This window comes from Periplaneta americana, chromosome 16, assembly GCF_040183065.1.
Source record: "Periplaneta americana isolate PAMFEO1 chromosome 16, P.americana_PAMFEO1_priV1, whole genome shotgun sequence".
Lineage (NCBI taxonomy): Eukaryota > Metazoa > Arthropoda > Insecta > Blattodea > Blattidae > Periplaneta > Periplaneta americana.
Window position 1 is genome coordinate 115527009 of NC_091132.1, and position 21756 is coordinate 115548764.

At 33.7% G+C, this 21756-nt stretch overlaps 1 protein-coding gene across 2 annotated transcripts in view; it reads left to right on the forward strand.

Moving 5' to 3' along the window:
* LOC138691124 (nucleolar pre-ribosomal-associated protein 1) overlaps positions 1-21756 on the forward strand; it is a 101875-nt gene that overhangs the window by 60269 nt on the left and 19850 nt on the right. For both annotated transcript variants that reach the window (XM_069812857.1, XM_069812858.1), the window contains 3 exons: positions 4571-4900; positions 15152-15640; positions 19763-19890. In XM_069812857.1, the coding sequence (XP_069668958.1) occupies positions 4571-4900; positions 15152-15640; positions 19763-19890 (947 nt within the window). The remainder of the gene's footprint in view (positions 1-4570; positions 4901-15151; positions 15641-19762; positions 19891-21756) is intronic.

A 21756-nucleotide genomic window follows, 5' to 3' on the forward strand; every position in this document is an offset into this window, starting at 1 on the left:
ACATAACTCACTTGCGAGTTAAGGTGTAATATTATTTTTGGTGTGAAAATTACGTTGTTCGTATGTTTAATACCTACCTTTATTTCGATTAAACATTGCGAAATTCTTGTACATTCATTTATCCACGATTCAATAATTTTCAATTGCACCGCACGGATATTTAGATATGTTGAAATTATAGGTTATGTTTACTGTACCAGTTGTCCCTTTCTGTCTAAATTTAGTGATCTCCAATGCATTGCCATTCATATGAAAATTATAGGTTATGTTTACTATATTTAACTTATATTCCTAAATCCGCAATCATACATTATAATTAAGCATAATGTCATGTATGATACCCCAGACATTCAATTTGTCTGTATTTTAATACTACAATTGAGTAACGAATTATTGTATTTATGTACTACTTAATGAGATGAAGTAACACAATTGTACGTACACTAATTTCATAGGAGTGGTATGGTAAATGTTTTGTCTAAAATTAAGGAAGGTGGATGTGCTAAATTGAAATCACAATATAAATTCTTTTTATTAAACCTCAAAATAGCTTCCATTCTAAACTTAAAATGTTGACGCGAACAGATTATGTTAACATGTAAAATTCTCTTCACATTAAAATAACACAGTTTTGTAATTATTTCTGCAACATATTATGCAACAAGAAGTAAACAGAACTTATGGACACATTACACTAAATAAAGCTTAGCAATGATACGCAATAAAGTTATAATATAATATTTCACTGAGCTCCATACACTGAAATAGAAAACCCAAACAAACATTACGGCGTGCTCTAGGTCGAAAAGGCATTGACTGTGCCGTATTTCACATTTTTGTGAAAAGCTATGTAAACTGTGAAATGTTGGTTATCGGTTGTAATAACTGTAAATGGCTAAAATACAATAATTTGAATAATAATATGGGACAAGGAGACGTTTGTAGTACTATAAATTGTAAGAAAAATAGGTAAGAGTTATCCTTCTTCCGAAAGACCCAGGAAGGTAAGTTTATAGAATATATTTTATGAAAATAATATATAAACCTTATGTATTTCATATTTAAATAGTGGAAGGAAGGTGTTAATTTTTTCAAAAGAACATGATATCGAAAGTAGAATACATTATGGTCTGCTAGGGAAAGAGTCTGTGATGAGGCGATAGTAGCGATCCTGGTGGTGAGCAGCTATCTATGTTTGCATATTTAGTAAGTATTGAGCTTCTTGACTGTATATATTAGACTGTGCTGATATCTGTAAAGAAGCCATACACTTGCTTTGGTGAGAGAAAAAGAGAGAGAGACAGATGGGGGGAGGAGAGGGATGGAGAGAGTGGGAAAGGGACAGAAAGAACAGAAGAGGAAGGAAAAAGTAGGGGAGGGAGAGTATGTATGTGCGCATGCATGGGTCTGTGTGTGTTTTTTGTTATTTTATTTTATTAGGTACATAACATGGGCATTACAATGTGTTCTGGTTTTCGTTTAACTGTACCTTTGCTGATGTGCTAATCTATAAATAATTATTAATAATTATGCCCCTTACTTACTCACTTACTTACTTACTTACTTGCTTACTTGCTTTTAAGGAACCCGCAGGTTCATTGCCGCCCTCACATAAGCCCGCCATTGGTCAATATCCTGAGCAAGATTAATCCAGTCTCTATCATCACATCCCACCTCCCTCAAATCCGCCCTGCCCATCTCAAACATCTGGATTTAATGTTCCTAATTATGTCAGGTGAAGAATACAATGCGTGCAGTTTTGTGTTGTGTAACATTCTCCATTCTCCTGTAACTTCATCCCTCTTAGCCCCAAATATTTTTCTAAGCACCTTATTCTCAAACACCCTTAACCTATGTTCCTCTCTCAAAGTGAGAGTCCAAGTTTCACAACCATAAAGAACAACCTGTAATATAACTGTTTTATAAATTCTAACTTTCAGATTTTTTGACAGCAGACTGGATGATAAAAGCTTCTCAACCGAATAATAACAGGCATTTCCCGTATTTATTCTGTGTTTAATTTCCTCCCAAGTATCATTTATATTTGTTACTGTTGCTCCAGGATATTTGAACTTCTCCACCTCTTCAAAAGATAAATTTCCAATTTTTATATTTCCATTTCGTACAATATTCTGGTCACGAGACATAATCATATACTTTGTCTTTTCAGGATTTACTTCCAAACCTATCTCTTTACTTGCTTCCAGTAAAATTCCCATGTTTTCCCTAATCGTTTGTGGATTTGGTCCTAACATATTCACGTCATCCGCATAGACAAGCAGCTGATGTAACCCGTTCAATTCCAAACCCTCTCTGTTAACCTGGACTTTCCTTAATGGCATACTTACTTACTTACATACGTACTGGCTTTTAAGGAACCTGGAGGTTCATTGCCGCCCTCACATAAGTCCGCCATTGGTCCCTATCCTGAGCAAAATTAATCCATTCTCTATCATCATATCCCACCTCCCTCAAATCCATTTTAATATTATCTTCCCATCTACGTCTCGGCCTCCCTAAAGGTCTTTTTCCCTCCGACCTCCCAACTAACACTCTATATGCATTTCTGGATTCGCCCATATGTGCTACATGCCCTGCCCATGTCAAACGTCTGGTTTTGATGTTCCTAATTATGTCAGGTGAAGAATACATTGCGTGCAGTTCTGTGTTGTGTAACATTCTCCATTCTCCTGTAACTTCATCCCTCTTAGCCCCAAATATTTTCCTAAGCACTTTATTCTCAAACACCCTTAACCTATGTTCCTCTCTCAAAGTGAGAGTCCAAGTTTCACAACCATACAGAACAACCGGTAATATAACTGTTTTATAAATTCTAACTTTCAGATTTTTCGACAGCTGACTGGATGATAAAAGTTTCTCAACCGAATAATAACAGGCATTTCCCATATTTATTCTGTGTTTGATTTCCTCCTGAGTATCATTTATATTTGTTACTGTTGCTCCCAGATGTTTGAACTTCTCCACCTCTTCAAAAGATAAATTTCCAATTTTTATATTTCCATTTCGTACAATATTCTGGTCACGAGACATAATCATATACTTTGTCTTTTCGGGATTTACTTCCAAACCTATCTCTTTACTTGCTTCCAGTAAAATTCCCGTGTTTTCCCTAATCGTTTGTGGATTTTGTCCTAACATATTCACGTCATCCGCATAGACAAGCAGCTGATGTAACCCGTTCAATTCCAAACCCTCTCTGTTAACCTGGACTTTCCTTAATGGCATACTTACTTACTTACATACGTACTGGCTTTTAAGGAACCTGGAGGTTCATTGCCGCCCTCACATAAGTCCGCCATTGGTCCCTATCCTGAGCAAAATTAATCCATTCTCTATCATCATATCCCACCTCCCTCAAATCCATTTTAATATTATCTTCCCATCTACGTCTCGGCCTCCCTAAAGGTCTTTTTCCCTCCGACCTCCCAACTAACACTCTATATGCATTTCTGGATTCGCCCATATGTGCTACATGCCCTGCCCATGTCAAACGTCTGGTTTTGATGTTCCTAATTATGTCAGGTGAAGAATACATTGCGTGCAGTTCTGTGTTGTGTAACATTCTCCATTCTCCTGTAACTTCATCCCTCTTAGCCCCAAATATTTTCCTAAGCACTTTATTCTCAAACACCCTTAACCTATGTTCCTCTCTCAAAGTGAGAGTCCAAGTTTCACAACCATACAGAACAACCGGTAATATAACTGTTTTATAAATTCTAACTTTCAGATTTTTCGACAGCTGACTGGATGATAAAAGTTTCTCAACCGAATAATAACAGGCATTTCCCATATTTATTCTGTGTTTGATTTCCTCCTGAGTATCATTTATATTTGTTACTGTTGCTCCCAGATGTTTGAACTTCTCCACCTCTTCAAAAGATAAATTTCCAATTTTTATATTTCCATTTCGTACAATATTCTGGTCACGAGACATAATCATATACTTTGTCTTTTCGGGATTTACTTCCAAACCTATCTCTTTACTTGCTTCCAGTAAAATTCCCGTGTTTTCCCTAATCGTTTGTGGATTTTCTCCTAACATATTCACGTCTTTGCATAGACAAGCAGCTGATGTAACCCGTTGAATTCCAAACCCTCTCTGTTACCCTGGACTTTCCTAATGGCATACTCTAGAGCATCTCCTTGCTTTAGCCCACACTGAATTGGAAACGCATCTGACAGAAACTGACCTATACGGACTCTGCTGTACGTTTCACTGAGACACATTTTAATTAATCGAACTAGTTTCTTGGGAATACCAAATTCAATAAGAATATCATATAAAGCTTCTCTCTTAATCGAGTCATATGCCTTTTTTAAATATATGAATAACTGATGCACTGTACCCTTATACTCCCATTTTTTCTCCATTATCTAACGAATACAAAATATCTAATCAATAGTTGATCTATTATGCCTAAGACCACACTGATGATCCCAATAATTTCATCTACATAAGGAAGAATTGATGTATATCTATACCTAAAGTGATATTACATTTGTATTATTTTTTTGCATCTTTGTGATATAATATTTTTGTGTTTTTCAGGCTTACTGCATTCCCTTCTGCAACAACAACCAGTACACAGCTCCACTGTAAAACTTTGTGTATTGTTGCTCAATCGCAAATCAGTCCTGATTCATGATTTCATATCATTTGTAAGACAGAGTAAAAGTCTGAGACAGAATTCTACTCTTCTCTTTCCACTCTTATCAGTTGCCTTCGACTATGGTGCTCCAATTGAACAAACTGTTCTTAATAAAATATATAGTCAGTGCAGCAGTGAGATTCAGACTGCAGTTCTAGAACCGTCTAAAGCATCATGGTGGTTAAAGTGTCATAGTGATGTTGCAGTACAACTTCTGGAGAAGTGTATGGGTGAGTAATTTTTCATGGTAATTAATTTTCTGCTTTCCTCTGCTCCTGCTTCTCCACCTTTCATCATCTCACTATATTTTTCTCGTCCCTCCACATCAGTGTTTTATCCTTTAATCTCTTCCTCATTCTCCCTCTACTTCCTTTGTTTTCTATTCACTCGCATCTTTTTCTTATTCCTCTTCCCCTCATAGCAGTGGCGGCTGATTGACTGAGGCAAGTGAGGCCGGGCCTCAGTTACTTGGCTTAACTGAAATCAAATTTTGTGTTTTTATATAATACTAGTGGCTTGTGCAGCAAATGCTGCAAACTAAGTTCATTAGACGTTCAAATAAAATTTTTTCAGATTTATTTTCAATGAAGAATACCAGACATTTTGGAAGTTACTTGCTTCCATAATAATTAAACATACTCCCTTTGAATATTTTTATGCCAAATACTGTTTCTTGAACTTGACTTATTCACCATCAGTTTTTGACTTTCAACGCGAAAACGCAAGTACTCGTAACAATGTCTGGACGATCAGTAGGTTTTTCATGTGGGAGTAAAGCAATACCGGTAGCTATTTCAGGTCATTATGGATTGTATGTGAAACTTTCGAGTCAGTACTGAAGAGAATGACGAATATAAATATCTACACCACATCGCAATTAAGTATATGAAAAAGACCTAACTGCACTTGATTAATAACTATAAAAATGTTTGATTTTTAATAACAATATTATCTTACGTAAGTTTTGTAGTTATATAGCCGCCACTCAGTAAATTATACAAATGAAGATCTAATGTAAGATATTCTCTACATCTACTTACATAACCCCAAAACGTTTCACTTTCATATCATCAATATAGCATTAATATGTATAATTAATGAAGAATAATCACATCATGGCATTAACTATAACAATATTTCATTTCTAATGGTAATAATGTCATCAAACCACCTCACGTTTTGTAGATTTTAATATCCAATACACAGCTGTACTCAGAAAATTACTCACCTATAAATTATTTTTAGTACGTCGTGAAGTTTTTAATAACCAATTGAATTTGAACAGTCAGCAATCCTGCAGGTCATGGCCTTTGTATAATAGCTTATTGTTTACTAGCTGTACCCGTGCGCTCCGCTGCACCCGTTTGAAATAAATATAAAGTAATTACATAATTAAAATAGGACATTTGATCCAGGGAACATTCGTGTTTGATATAAGGCTAAATCGTTTATTATGTTACTTAATTTAAACTGTATTTGCATAATTAAAATGCGGTCATTTTGATCCAGAGACCACTCATTTGGTCATAAAAATTATTTTAGGAAATACAGGAAACGAATGTACAGAATAGCCTATCAAGTTTTCTGTGCATAAGAAGCTATTTTAATCTTACCTGTCCTCGATTCACTCAGAAGTTACTGTAATAACATTATAGCATTATGTCCATCTAGAGAAACTACACTTTCAAATGGTGAATTAATAATTAATTATACAAATCGGTTAATTTAGCTTCCGATATTACTTCATACAAACACAGAAACATTATTTGTAGGATATGTTTCATAGCTTTCGATTGTTGCTGTCCAAGGCCCCTTATAGACGAAGTCATTTGTTTTTTAATTCATTACACCGCCTTAGATGGCAGTTATTTTAATTCTAAAACTCATTTATCTCATTAAATATCAGTCCTATCAAAATTTTTCAAGGAATAAAACTTATCGGAAATAATTTTTAAAGAAACTTTTGTTATGTAACATTTTCCACAAAAATCAATAATAAGCGAGATATTTCGATTTATTTAATTCAGGCCCCCTTATAACCCCCCTTTTAAATAATGTATTTTGAATGCCATATAGCCTAAAATCTAAGTTACAACGAACTTAATTTATATTTCAATTTTCATCGAAATCCGTTCAGCCATTATCGCGTGAAAAGGTAACAAACATACAGACAGACATACAAACAAACATTTCAAAAATGCGATTTTCGGTTTCAGGGTGATTAATTATATATGTTAGGACCAATTATTTTTGGAAAATCGAAAATTACCAGAAAAATTTCTGCTACAGATTTATTATTAGTATAGATTGTAGTGTGTTTGTGTTTTTTTTATTTTGAAAAGCCATTATTTCTCAAAACTGACGACAGATGGATTTTGGAAAATAGGAAAATTAACATTTCACTGTAAACTACTATTTTTCTGAAAAACTTTGGGTCCAAGCTTCGAAATGAGGGGTCATTTATTAAAATCCGTTCAGCCGTTTTCCCGTAATTTCCATTACCTGTTCAAATTATATATATAGATATTAGTTATTTGAATGAAGCATATATCGCTGTAGAAGTATTTGAAAACTTTGTAGTGTATATAGACCTGTTTTGCCGTAAAATTTGTTCCTGAGGCCAGGATTGCTCATGCCGGGTCTGGTTTCTGCATTCCATGTGTCTTCGCGGGCTTTGATGTTGGGCTTGAAAAGCTGTAGCTGAGGCACAATTCGTCTGGCCTCGTTGCCTGGTCAGCTTTTACTCCTCCCATCCGTTGACCGGTCTTGAGGGTAGAGTGGAGTGGGAATAGTGGTTGTGACTTGTCTTCCTAAATAGTCCATAAATAAAGTAAAAATTCCAGCTCTTTGGCAGGCAGAGACCCACACTGTTCTCTCCCCTTATGTCTCAGTCTATGACTTAAGCGAGGGTATTGTACTTCATAGTACAGTAGTGAGTGTGGTTCAATGTTATGTGTTTCTGGAAAATATAAACACAAATGCGAGAAATAATGATGATAATTATAGTTAATTCATTGTTAGAGTGTCCTTTTTCGAGAAGAAATAATATTGAAAGAAAGGAAGTTTTAAATAAAGAGATAACGTACCGAGAAACCTACGACATCGCTGACAATTTTTGTGATAGATAATCTTAAACGCGAGTTTCTATTGCATCCTGGTATGGGCAACATAAATGGTTAAGTGGTAATGTGGTGCGAAATAAACTTTTCTGTTGGCCTTGTTTGTTGCTGTCAAAGGGAAAAAAAAAATTTAAAAAAAAGAAGAAAGGGGAATTTCAACACATTTTCTTGCTGAGCATAATATGTGTTGCTTCATCACACTCAAACAGTCACTGAAACAAACTCACAGCATAACTTATTTGGTGAATGACTTATTATTTTTCATTAATAATAATGATAATACTGATAATAATAATAATAATAATAATAATAATAATAATAATAATAATAATAATACAGTAATAATGATATCTATACTAATAATAAATCTGTAGCCGAAATTTTTCTGGTAATTTTCGATTTTCCAAAAATAATTGGTCCTAACATATATAATTAACCACCCTGAAACCGAAAATCGCTTTTTTTTTTTAATTTTTGTTTGTATGTCTGTCTGTCTGTCTGGATGTTTGTTACCTTTTCACGTGATAATGGCAGAACCGATTTATATGAAAATTGGAATACAAATTAAGTTCGTTGTAACTTAGAATTTAGGCTATATGGCATTCAAAATATTTTATTTAAAAGGGGGGTTATAAAGAGGCCTGAATTAAATAAATCGAAAAATCTCCCTTATTATTAATTTTCATGAAAAATATTACATAACAAAAGTTTCTTTAAAAATAATTTCCGATAAGTTTTATTCCATGCAAAATTTTGATAGGACTGATATTTAATGAGATAAATGAGTTTCAAAATTACAATAACAACTCCATCTGAGGCAATGTAATGAAATAAAAAACAAATGACTTAGTCTATAAGGGGCCTTGGACACCAACAATCGAAAGCTATGAAACATAGCCTACAGAGAATGTTTCTGTGTTTGTATGAAGTAATATCGGAAGCTAAATTAACCGATTTGTATAATTAATTATTAATTCACCATTGAAAAGTGTAGTTTCTCTAGATAGACATAATGCTATAATGTTATTACACTAACTTCTGAGTGAATCGAGGACAGGTAAGATTAAAATACCTTCTTATGCACAGAAAACTTGATAGGCATTCGTTTCCTCTTACTTACTTACAAATGGCTTTTAAGGAACCCAGAGGTTCATTTCCGCCCTCACATAAGCCCGCCACCAGTATCTATCCTTAGCAAGATTAATCCAGTCCCTACCATCACATCCCACCTCCTTATTTGAAGGATTCGTAACAAGCTGTTTTTTACGGTGATGGGTTGTTAGCCCTTCGCCCAACCCCCAAGCTGGAGGACCACCCCTCATCTGCTGTCCGCGACTGCTTATTCAATATATTCGCAGCTACCCTCCATATCTGGAGGCCGTCTCCTCGATCCGCAACCTGAGGACGCGCCATGCCGTGGTGATAGGGACCCACAATACATGGATTCGTTTCCTCTATTTCCTAAAATAATTTTTGTGGCCAAATGAGTGGTCTCTGGATCAAAATGATCGCATTTTAATTTTTTTAATACAATTTAAGTAACATAATAAACAATTTATCCTTCTATCAAACACGAATGTTCCCTGGATCAAATGTCCTATTTTAATTATGTAATTACTTTATATTTACTTCTAATGGGTGCAGCGGAGCGCATGGGTACGGCTAGTTAATAATATAACAATAATAATTAACAGGGAACGGATTTATATGGACTAAAAATATATGAAATATGTAAATATATATGTAGTTATTTTTACCAAAATATGGAATTAAATATGGATTTTTACCAAAATATGGAATTAAATATGGACTTAAAATTATAAAAAAATGACTATGTACGTTAAATATTGGTACATTTTAATCAAACTAAACAAAAAATATAATGGACGTACCTTATCTTCCAATGTAGTTTCAACAAAACACAATTTTTATTGTCTGTTACCATAACAATAGGTTACAAACATTTCTTTCAAGTGCTGAAAAGTGAATCTTCTTCTATTGTCTCTGAGGATAGATTTATACTGACTAAAAGAGCGTTCGACGTCACAAGAAGTAACTGGTACATAATTCAATTTCACAATGTCTGCTGGGGATAAGTCCAAGTTAATCTTCACTGTTGATTCACCACTCATCACAGCAACAACCTTTTGTAGTTCTTCATATCCAGGGTTTTTTGAAAGTACAGTGTCCACCTTAGCTCTTACTGCATCTGCAACTTTACCTCTACCACGATTCAGTTGTTCCACAGTACTATTTATAATTTCAAAACTTTCAGATAGTGAAAGGTGCCTATTTTGGAGACTTTTGAGCGTTTTTATGATGCATGAAAATGTATGCTGAATGTGAGCTAAGTCATTCTTCACACTTATGTCACAGGTAACTGTTTTCGCAGTATCAATTGAGACTGCATCTTCAGAGTCCAATGCAAGGAGAACATTGTTAATAGAGTCTATATGTTCGGCATAATATTCAACTGCTTCTAGCCATGTACCCCATCTAGTTAAAATTGGCTTTGGTGGCAATGGAATTTCAGGGTACATTTCTTTCAACACGTTAACTCTACTGGGAGCTTTGAGAAATACTTTTTTCACTGATGAAATCAACAAATCTACTTTAGGGAAATTGTCTCTGACCACTTCTGCCACACGATGAAATGCATGCGCCACACAAGTAAAATGAGTCAATTTAGGATATACAACAGATAATGCTTGTCCAGCTTTGACCATATAAGGGGCAGCATCGCTAATAAAGAATAACACATTATCGTACATAATACCCTTTGGCCACAGGATACCCATAGCTTCGTTGAACAGTTTAACTATAGTTTTGTTATTGCACTTTTCTAGAACATCACAATGTAAAAGAATTCGTTCAGAATATTGTTCACTTAACAAACCGATAACTACATTACCAACAAGTCTACCTTCTTTGTCGGGAGTCTCATCAATGGAAACCCAAATTGAACTATCTTTAATTTCATCTCTTATCTTCTGTATTGTCTCATCGTAGATGGATGGAGCATACGTCTTCCTAAGTGTTGACTCATCCGGGATTGTATGTTGAGTATATTTTTCAAGGAATTCCCTGAAGACCTTATTCTTTAGTTTGTAGAGAGGAATATCAGCAGAGATGAGAGAACGGCACAGGTCGATGTTAAACTCAGATCTTACATTCGATGTTGTTGGTTGTGTTAAAAACAATTGTCTCTGCTTGGAATTTAGTTGTTTGTTGGCCTGATGTTTACTAGTTGTAATGTGTTGTTGCACCAGGAACTTTTGTGTAGATGATACTGCACACTGACACAAATTACAAAATAATATTTTATTGTCAGTTGATAAACCATCTTCTTTAAATTCTGAAATGTAACTTGTTAGTTTTGATTTTAAATTGACTGAATGACGTACTTTTGGCATATTTACCGTCTTTATAGTATGATTTACAAAACTGAACCTATGTGTACTCTGACTGGCATTTAACTGTTGAGCTGCACAACTGAAGTCTGTTAAAAATTTTAAATTAAATTAATACAGTTTTGTAACTTACTTTCCCATTGTTGATAGGACTGCTAATTTTCAAATAACTCTGATGTTAAAGGGATTACTGAACATGTGTTTAAATCTCTATTGTTGAAATGTATTTTTAAAAGTTAATGGAATTTTGTTTTGTTTTATTGTTAAACCTAATATAATATGGACTGTTTTATATGAAATATGGAAAATATATGGAAATTAACGAAAATATGTACTAAACTCTAAAATATGGAAAAATATGGAAAATAAAAGTAGGATTTTTCAACCCTACACATTGTGAAACATAAAGATAATGCAAAATATAAATTATATTAGCTTTATAAGTAAATATGTATTTACATATAAATCCTTTCCCTGATAATTAATATCATGAATAAACATTTCCTATCGGAGGCACTTAAACTATGTAGTAGCATCTGGCCTCACCGAGAATTTCGATCACCGGCCACTACTACCTCATAGCCATTTCATAGTTTCTTATTATTATTTTTGTTTCTGTTTCTGTTGTCATCGTTATTACACCAGAATTATGTGTTAATCAATTTACTTTCTCCACATTTGCATGTCATTTTCAGTACTTCCTGATCAAATCCCCTAATAAACTTAAGTTACTAGTTGTATCTTTTTGAATTGACTTCTAATTTTTACATCTTAAAAATTGGGTATTATTTTCGTGTTTGTCTTACTCATGCGTTACAAGCTCAAAAATAAACATTTTTAGAGTAAAAATAATAATTATACTAGTATTAATAAATAATTTAAGACATCAAATTATTGTAGTAGTAAACAAGGCAATTATGATGAGCTTGTTTGCTTATATGTAACTTAGATCTATACCGTTAAATAAAAGATTAACATTTGTTTTCTCGTATTTTATCATTTGTGAATGGAACTTGGTCATAATATTCAAATATTATTGTAGCCATTTAAATTCTATATATTTTCTGGACTTATTTTTGCCTCAGTGGTTTTGGAAAACACACATAATCTCGTCATATGTACTGATAATTATAATTATGTATAAATAATGATACATAATTGTCACAAACCATAGAAAATAACAAAAATCTTCACCAAAATTGTATTACAGAAGTTAAACCAAAGAGTTCCACAATTCAGTACACTGCTCTGTCGATATTGGAGAAAGTCAGTGTTCACCTACTTCGATGTAACACGTAGAACAAGTCCCCTGTAATTGACAAGCATCATGTTTGGCTAATCTGGTCTTGGTAGAGCATGAAAGTCAAGGAATATTATGGACAAGAAGACATTGATCATATGGGAATGGGTCTTTAAGACTTGTTAAAAGAAATTAATTTTATTTCCTAGAATATATCTATCCATAAAATACAATAATAAATAAATGAAATGATGAATGAATAAATGAATTAATGTATGAATCAATGAAGAAATTAATGTGTGAGTGAATAAAATAATAAATGATTAAATAAATTAATGAATAAATAAATACACAAATAAATAAATACATAAATAAATAAATAATTAAGAAGCAAACCAAGCAAACAAATAAATATATACAGTAATTAAATAAATGAATGAATTAATAAATAAATAAGTGAATAAAGAAGTGGGTAAATAAATAAATAAGTAAATGAATCAATGAATAAATGAGTAAATAAATGAATAAAAAAATTAATAAATATATAAATAAATAAGCAAGCCAAGCAAACAAATAAATAAGTAAATAAATTAATAAATAAATGAGTAAAAGAATGATTAAATCGATTAATAAATCAATGAGTAAATAATCATAATCATTTATTGCATCCACTGATCATACACATGATGTGGGACATGTCATATTTACAAACTAATAATTAATTACATAATATACATAAAAGTAATAACTATAATTAAATGCAACACAAACACAAATATACAAAACTTGGAACTTGATTGAAGAAGACTACAGGTCGGTCGATTTTGGCTATAAGTCCCATTTGCAGTATGTCTTGAAGTCAGGAGTCAGTTTCAACCGCCGCGTCCTTCATGAGAAGACATCCTTCTCGAAGTCAGGATCTGGAAAAGTGAAAGTAAAATTTTTTGAAGTAAGGCGTTCTTTTTCTATTCAGTTATGACAATTTTCAATAAATTCGTTCATACTGTAAAAGCAGTTTTTGATTAAAATTTTATAAAGAGCTTTCTTAAATTTCTGATGTGCAGATATTTCTTTAAGATAATTTGATATGCTATTATACATAAGAAGACCAGCATGAATGAAACTGTTTTTATATAGAGTTGTGTTAAAACTTTCAATAAAAATATTATCTTTATTTTTTTTATTGTACTGGTGTGTGTCTGAATTTATAGGAAAACTATACAAATTATATTTGATAAAATTTAAGGTTTCATAAATATAAATACAGGGTAATGGCAAGATATGTAATTTTTTTAAGAATGGTCTGCACTTGAATAAATAGATAAATAAATAAATAAGCAAGCCAAGCAAACAAATAAATGCGTAAGTAAATAAATACGTAAATAAATAAGTATATAAATAATTACATAAGTAACTCAATAAATAACTGAATAAATAAATTAATTAATTAATAACTAAATGAATAAATAAATGAGTGAATGGATAAGTGAATATTATCTTAAACTCTCCAGCAATATCCAACTTAATATTTGCACTGTCTTCTAGGCATTGAATAATATTTATTTGTCAGAAATACTGAAACTTGAACATCAGTGACATGATGCCTTATCGGTATGCGGGGGCTTGGATTCTCGTCACAACAATCGACCACTTGTACTGTTTTCTACTTTCTTTAGACTCAAATGCATTCTATTAAATTGATGGAGCAGTGTAACTGACATTAACTGTAGGCATTCCATCCAAGGGAATGAAATTTGATTGTAGTCAGATTGATAGAGATTTGCAGTAGACATAGTGAATGTGGGACGCGTTTTCTTGAGTACTTCAATTTTTCTATTCATATCACCATTGCTCTGCTCCAACTATGTCATCCATCGACCAACACTAATTCTAATTATAGTGAGGATCACATAAGAACAGTTCCTAAACAGCAAATATTGCCGTCTTGTCAGTGTTACCAACTGTTACCAGATATCACACGATCCTATGTACTGAATGACTTATTACTTTGTTGGAAGGTTATTCTAAATAATTCAACAATTTGTAACATATTTTCGTAGGCAAACTATATGAGAAAGGGATCAACATGTCAAGTATTTTGTCTGACAATACGAAATTCATTGGTTTGGCTGAACGATTGACTCACAAGACCTAACCTAAAAATGTATTTTGTTTGACCACATGAAATTGTTAGTACTAACTCCGAAAACTTAACTGACTATAGTCTTGAATTATAAGCACAACACAACACATAAAAAACTATTATGTATTAATATTAATACTGATATTAATTAATTATTAGTATGTTCAAATTTCACTAGCTTCCAGTAACCAGCTCAGAAATCTAGTACAATTTTAATTTCATGGAACTCCAGTACCGACAAATATTGTCGATATTTGTCTCAGCTGCCAACATACCAGTTACAAAATCACTGCCATTTGCAGTATTTGTCAGTATCGAAATTCGAAACGAAGTTCGCAAAAGAAAATTCAACCTGCAAACTAGAAAACCACCACAATCCACTAGCATATGTAGTAATTGGGAAAAATGTTTAGGTTTCACCCTAAGGGTATGAAGTAAGCTGATCCGGACTATAGCTCCTGTAATTTAAAAGTCTCTGTAAATGAAACATACTTACCTTAAGCTAGTGTATAAAGTAATGTCTGTCCATTTATATGTATATATTTATTGTGTTTGCAACTTCATTTCAGATACTGAAGTGGCAAAAGATCTATGTCACAAATTCAAATCAACTGTTACAAAGTCGCTCAAATATGAAGATTTTCATGTCACCATTCTCAAATGCATATTTGCAAAGAATCGAGTAAATGATGAGGAATCACAATTAAACTTTGTATTGCTGTTACTTGAAATGTTAATTAACTCATCACAAGAAGGAATATTGGATGAAAAACGAGTTGAACATGTGTGTCAAATTTTGCAAGACTCTGTGGGGTTACTGAATGACAGCACAGCTTTGCAGAAGAGTAGTGAATGGTCTGCATGCATTAAGATGTCCCTCAAGTTTGGTTTACAGACACAGCAAGATACCAAAGGAATGTTACTTGAGACTCTTGGAAAATTATGTGATATTATCTATAGAAGTAACATAAAAGAACCCGATGTAAATAAAATGTTTCAGTGGACATTATCACATTCTGAATTTCTGACTGTCATGCTTGGAACAGCACAGAAGAAAGGTTAGTTACTTACTTACTTACTGGCTTTTAAGGAACCCGGAGATTCATTGTCACCCTCACATAAGCCCACCATTGGTCCCTATCCTGAGCAAGATTAATCCACTCTCTACCATCATATCCCACCTCCCTCAAATCCATTTTAATATTATCCTCCCATCTATGCCTCGGCCTCCCCAAAGGTTTTTTTCCCTCCGGCCTCCCAACTATCACACTATATGCATTTCTGGATTCCCCCATATGTGCTATATGCCCTGCCCATCTCAAACGTCTGGATTTAATGTTCCTAATTATGTCAGGTGAAGAATACAATGCGTGCAGTTCTGTGTTGTGTAACTTTCTCCATTCTCCTGTAACTTTATCCCTCTTAGCCCCAAATATTTTCCTAAGCACCTTATTCTCAAACACCCTTAACCTATGTTCCTCTCTCAAAGTGAGAGTCCAAGTTTCACAACCATAAAGAACAACTGGTAATATAAGTGTTTTATAAATTCTAACTTTCAGATTTTTCGACAGCAGACTGGATGATAAAAGCTTCTCAACCGAATAATAACAGGCATTTCCCATATTTATTCTGTGTTTAATTTCCTCCCTAGTGTCATTTTTATTTGTTACTATTGCTCCCAGGTATTTGAATTTTTCCACCTCTTTAAAGGATAAATTTACAACTTTTATATTTCCATTTCGTACAATATTCTGGTCACGAGACATAATCATATACTTTGTCTTTTCGGGATTTACTTCCAAACCTATCTCTTTACTTGCTTCAAGTAAAATTTCCGTGTTTTCCCTAATCGTTTGTGGATTTTCTCCTAACATATTCACGTCATTCATATAGACAAGCAGCAGATGTAACCCGTTCAATTCCAAACCCTCTCTGTTATCCTGAACTTTCCTAAAGGCATACTCTAGAGCAAAGTTAAAAAGTTGTTGTCCAGTGCCTTGCATTTGGCAATGAAGCCATTAAAAAGTAAAGGTGATAGTGCATCTCCTTGCTTTAGCCCACAGTGAATTGGAAACGCATCTGACAGAAGTTGAAAAGGTTAATTACAGTAGATAAAAAAGTAATATATTTCTTCTTATGTCTTCTTTTTAATATCGATTATGATCTTTGGAAAAAAACAGAGTGCATTTCATGATAGTATTCGTCTGTTACTTCTTTGTGAAATGTGAAGTCCATTATGCATCATGCCAGAAGCACATTTGTCTATGAAAATGCATATACAGGGTGAATCAAAAGTCTGGAACCATATAAATGTCTTCCCTATGCTTGATTTTCGATTACTATAGACAGTGTTGTCACAGTAATTTTTCTCTTGGCCATACGCCCCACTTCTTGTTTTCTCCCTTGAAATATATTTTGCTCTCCTCTCTCTATTTCCCCGACTGTCATTTAATGATTTTTTAATATTAAAGAAGAAGAAGTAAAGAAATTGTTTTGCTTTACATTTTAATTGTAGAACAAGCTTTATTTAAAGAATATATGATGTAGCCCCACCATAGATGCACACTTGTCTCGATGAATGTTGGAGTGTGTATTTGCATGTATTTGCAGCACTTCTTCTTTTTCAACCATTATTTTATATAATTCTGGATTCCAGTGCTGCAGAGTTGGACAGTTTTTGTTTATGACCATCAAATAAAATACGCTGTCCTGGGCCCGTCTCAAAGAGTGAAGAACTATTCACTCTCTCACTTTACTCTTCAATATTCTTCAAGCCTCTAACCCTAGCTACTTAGCTTCTCGTTTTCAACATTTGTCCTCATATCACGAAATAGATACTCACTCACAACACCATATCACGCTCTCCATTCCTAAACACAGAACATCCTTCTACTCTTCATTTTTCACGGTCTCTGCAGCTCATCTCTGGAACTCTCTACCACAACATGTCAGAAACTGTCTGACATTGTCTGCGATAGTTTTGTAAAAATATAGGCTATATATTTCTTTCCTTCCTTTCCGCTTTTTGTTCTCTTTATCAGCCGATGAATTTATTATCATAGCCTTTTTATTGTGAATTTTATTTAATATTCGTATTTGTTTTCTTTTTTATTATTATTTTATTACATTCCATTTTGTTATATTCCACCTTACGTTTTCCATATTAACCATTTATACTAAATGAGTTGCTTATACTATATTCCAATGTATTTTACTTTCTTTTTTGTATTATTGTATTATTTTCATGTTGTTTAGTGTCGCTTTTATTATGCTATTATTATTATTTTTTTTTTTTTTGTAATATGTTAGTATTCTGTTCTTTAACTTTTTGTTAAATTTTAACTGCTTGTATACTTTGTGACCTGGAGAGTGTAAGAGAAGGCCCTATGGCCTTAACTCTGCCAGTATAAATAAAGAATTATTATTATTATTATTATTATTATTATTATTATTATTATTATTACATTAGGAACAGCAAGAGATGATCTAAGATCTTTACAGATCTCTGCATACAAAACTTAGGCACCCATATGCCGTATGGCTCCATACAGACAAAATTTTCTTTTTCCCATACGATTAATTAAAAAAATTTAGGTTCCCATATGCTGTATGGCCCTATATGGCCTCCATGACAGCACTGACTAGATGTTACCAGTATTTGTAAGACCAAATGCTCTACCAGTGACACATTCGATTCTAGCCCTCAGCTATCTCAAAAACCGCCATTTTGGATGCAACTTTGAAATTTTAAATGGAAAGGGGGTCATGCAGATACTCAAAAGTATGTGAAATTTTCTGGAAAAAAGGTGCAATCTGTTTTGAGATATCTCTAATCGTTTTCAAGTTATTTAAAGATAACTGTCATAATGACACAAACATTAGTTACTGCATCTACAGATATTTTGTAACATCGTACAGCACTAAGGAGGCTTTGGAAAAGATATTTTTATGCAGTTGTGGTAATTAACTTTTCCTGCTTTATTGTTTTGTTAACCTGTGACAGTTTTAATGCATTGTTGTGGTTATTTGAAGCTTTCCTATAACACATTTCTTGATTTTCGTGATGGCATTATCGAAAGAGGAAAGAATTGATATCATTCTTCTTTCTGGTAGGTTAAGCCACAGAAATGTTGCAGCAGACTGAACGAACAGTTCCCTGGACATTGGATTGGTCGATGTGGACCAGTAGAATGACTGGCCAGGTCTCCAGATTTAACACTTCTTGATTTTTTCTTTTGGGGTTATATAAAGAGCTTGGTATATGAAGAGAAAATTGAGAATGTGGAACATTTAAAGAACTGTATCATTGAAGCCTGTGCTAAAGTCACCCCGGAAATGCTACAAAATGTTCTCTTCACATTCTCAATTTTCTCTTTATATACCAAGCTCTTTATGTAACACCAAAAGAAATAATCAAGGGGTGTTAAATGTGGAGTCCTGGCCAGCCATTCTACTGGTCCACATTGACCAATCCAATATCCAGGAAACTGTTTGTCCAGTTTGCTGCAACATTTCTATGGCTTAACCCACCAGAATGAAGAATGATATCAATTCTTTCTTCTTTCGATAATGCCATCATGAAAATCAAGTAATTTGTTATGGGAACGCTTCAAATAATCACAACAATCATTGAAACTATCACAGGTTAACCAAACAGTAAAGCAGGAAAAATTAATTACCAGAGTTACATAAAATATCTTTTCCAAAGCCTTCTTAGTACTGTACCATGTTACAAAATATCTGTAGATGCAGTAACTAATGTTTGTGACATTATGAACAGTTGTCTTTAAATAACTTGAAAACGATTAGAGATATCTCAAAACAGATTGTATCTTTCCCCCCCCCCCCCAGAAAATTTCACATGATTTTGAGTACCTACATGACCCCCTTTCCATTTACAATTTCAAAGTTGCATGCAAAATGGCGGCTTTTGAGATAGCTGAGGGCTAGAATCGAATGTGTCACTGATAGAGCAATTTGGTCTTACAAATACTAGTAACCCTATAGTAATCGAAAATCAAGCATATGGAAGATATTTATATAGTTTCAGACTTCTGATTCACCTTGTATATTATGAAGAAATCAGATTCTGTAAAGCATTATTACTAAGGTGATAATGATCTGTATCTTGGTATATGTATTTTTTTAACATTTCTATATTTGTTACTTTTTAATTTCAGCTAAAATTCTAGCACTGTTGCTCATACTTGTCCAGAAAGATCCGTCAGTAATGTCAGCTTCACATGTTCCAGTATTTCTGAGTTCTTATAATGCAACTCTGGAGCTATCAGACCAACTTGTTTTACAGGTAAGTCTATAGCTCGTAAATACAGAATTTCTCATGTTAACAGTGTCAGTCATGTTTTGATGAAAGGCATTCTCAGTTCCTGAAGGGAGCCAAGATTACGTAGGCTATGTGAAAAGTGAGTTGTTGATTCTATTCCTGTTCCAAACACACACAGCATTCATTATGTCTCTGCTCTGAATAATAAGTGTGTTTTGGTGAGAGAAACTCCTTCACTTCCTCTGATAATGAGGATGATGATGCTTCATCAGATAGGCTTACTGATAATGTAATGAGAAATGACTAAACCTATAGGTATAATGGCATTGACGCCTAAACAGAACTGGGTAGTTGTCAGATATGACAATATGCTTTACCCAAGTGACGTGCAGTCAGTTAAAATGAATAAAGTAGAGGTGAAAGTGGGGCAGACGCAAGAAGAGCTTGCCACGGTAAGCTGCTCGAACTTATGGTAACGTTCGGGTGCACTCGACCTCGCTTCGATTTGATTGGCAGTTCTCAGTCATCTGCAGGCTTGATGTTTCGAGTGAGATTTATCACAGCGCATGTAACGTAATGTAAACCTTGTTGCAGAGTAACTAATAACATAACATTGTTGAAAATACAGAAGCACGAATTTTTTTTACATATAAAATCACTGAATGAAATGACAAAGATGCTATAAGAAATATGTAATCGTGTAATAATTGATATTTGACATTGTAATAAAACACTAAGGGCCGGTTTGTCCAAGTATTGTTAGAACACTTAACGACTGTTAAACCTTCAACAGTTTGTTAAATACAGTTTTTCCATTTGTTCAACACCAGTTTGGCTTAACAGCTTCTTAACCGTTTGTTAACTTTAAATGTAGGATTTCAGGCCGTTAACTCATTTAACAAACAGTTAAACATGGCGGATAACACCACAGCTGTTCAGACAAAAGTTGTGAAAATAACATGTTATGTTTCTCTTTGAGGAATGTTTAGAGTAAGGGCCGGTTTCACCAAGCTTCAGTAAATCAGTCCAAATGAAACATTAACTAGTACTGAACATAAAAATATTTACACGAGTACGTTTATATGTGCGGTGTCTCCGTAGGCTTCAATCCGAGCTCCTATATGTGCCTCGTCGCGCTGGTTACGTCACAACTCTCTGATGGCGCAGTCAGTAGCGAGTTGGCTTGGCATCCCAGGGACCCGTGTTCGAATCTCGGTGGTAACCCTTTTTTTTTATCAACGTAACTAATTTTTATGCATGTTACCTTTCATTTTTTTTTTTTAATTTTGCGTAGTGGAACAAATTATTTCGCAACTCTGGCTCCACTAGGAGAATTTAAAAAACTCTTGGGAGATCAATTTTCTTCCCGAAATAAAACAAAGATAAACAAACAAATTAAAGAAAAATAAAAGAAATACACATGTGGATCTAATACATTGTCCACATGCCACCGGCGTCTATCACTGCCTGGCATTTTCGGGGCATTGAGTCCACCAGATCGCGGAAATAGTTCTGGTCCTTAGCGAAATCTTCCCAGGTAGCCAGAACTTGATCCCAGAACTGATCTGGATTTTGAGGTGGGATGTCTCGATATTTGTCAATCCTCCTCTTTTTCGTGCTTTTCCGTGAACCATCTTTGAACGTATATGGCGGAGTGCGCGGGGTGATTATCCTGCTGGAAAATTAAATTTCCATCGGAAAGAAAACGATTATAAATTCCAAGAATCCAGCTCTTTTGCTTCTGTTTTAAAGCCAGTGCAAACATATCTTATCGCTAGCTGTAATATAATTCTAATAAATGAAAGTTAATATACCAATTAAGTTTTGTTGTTTGAATGCACATTATGTATTTATTTACTAATATTTCTTAGATATACTGGTATGTAGTTA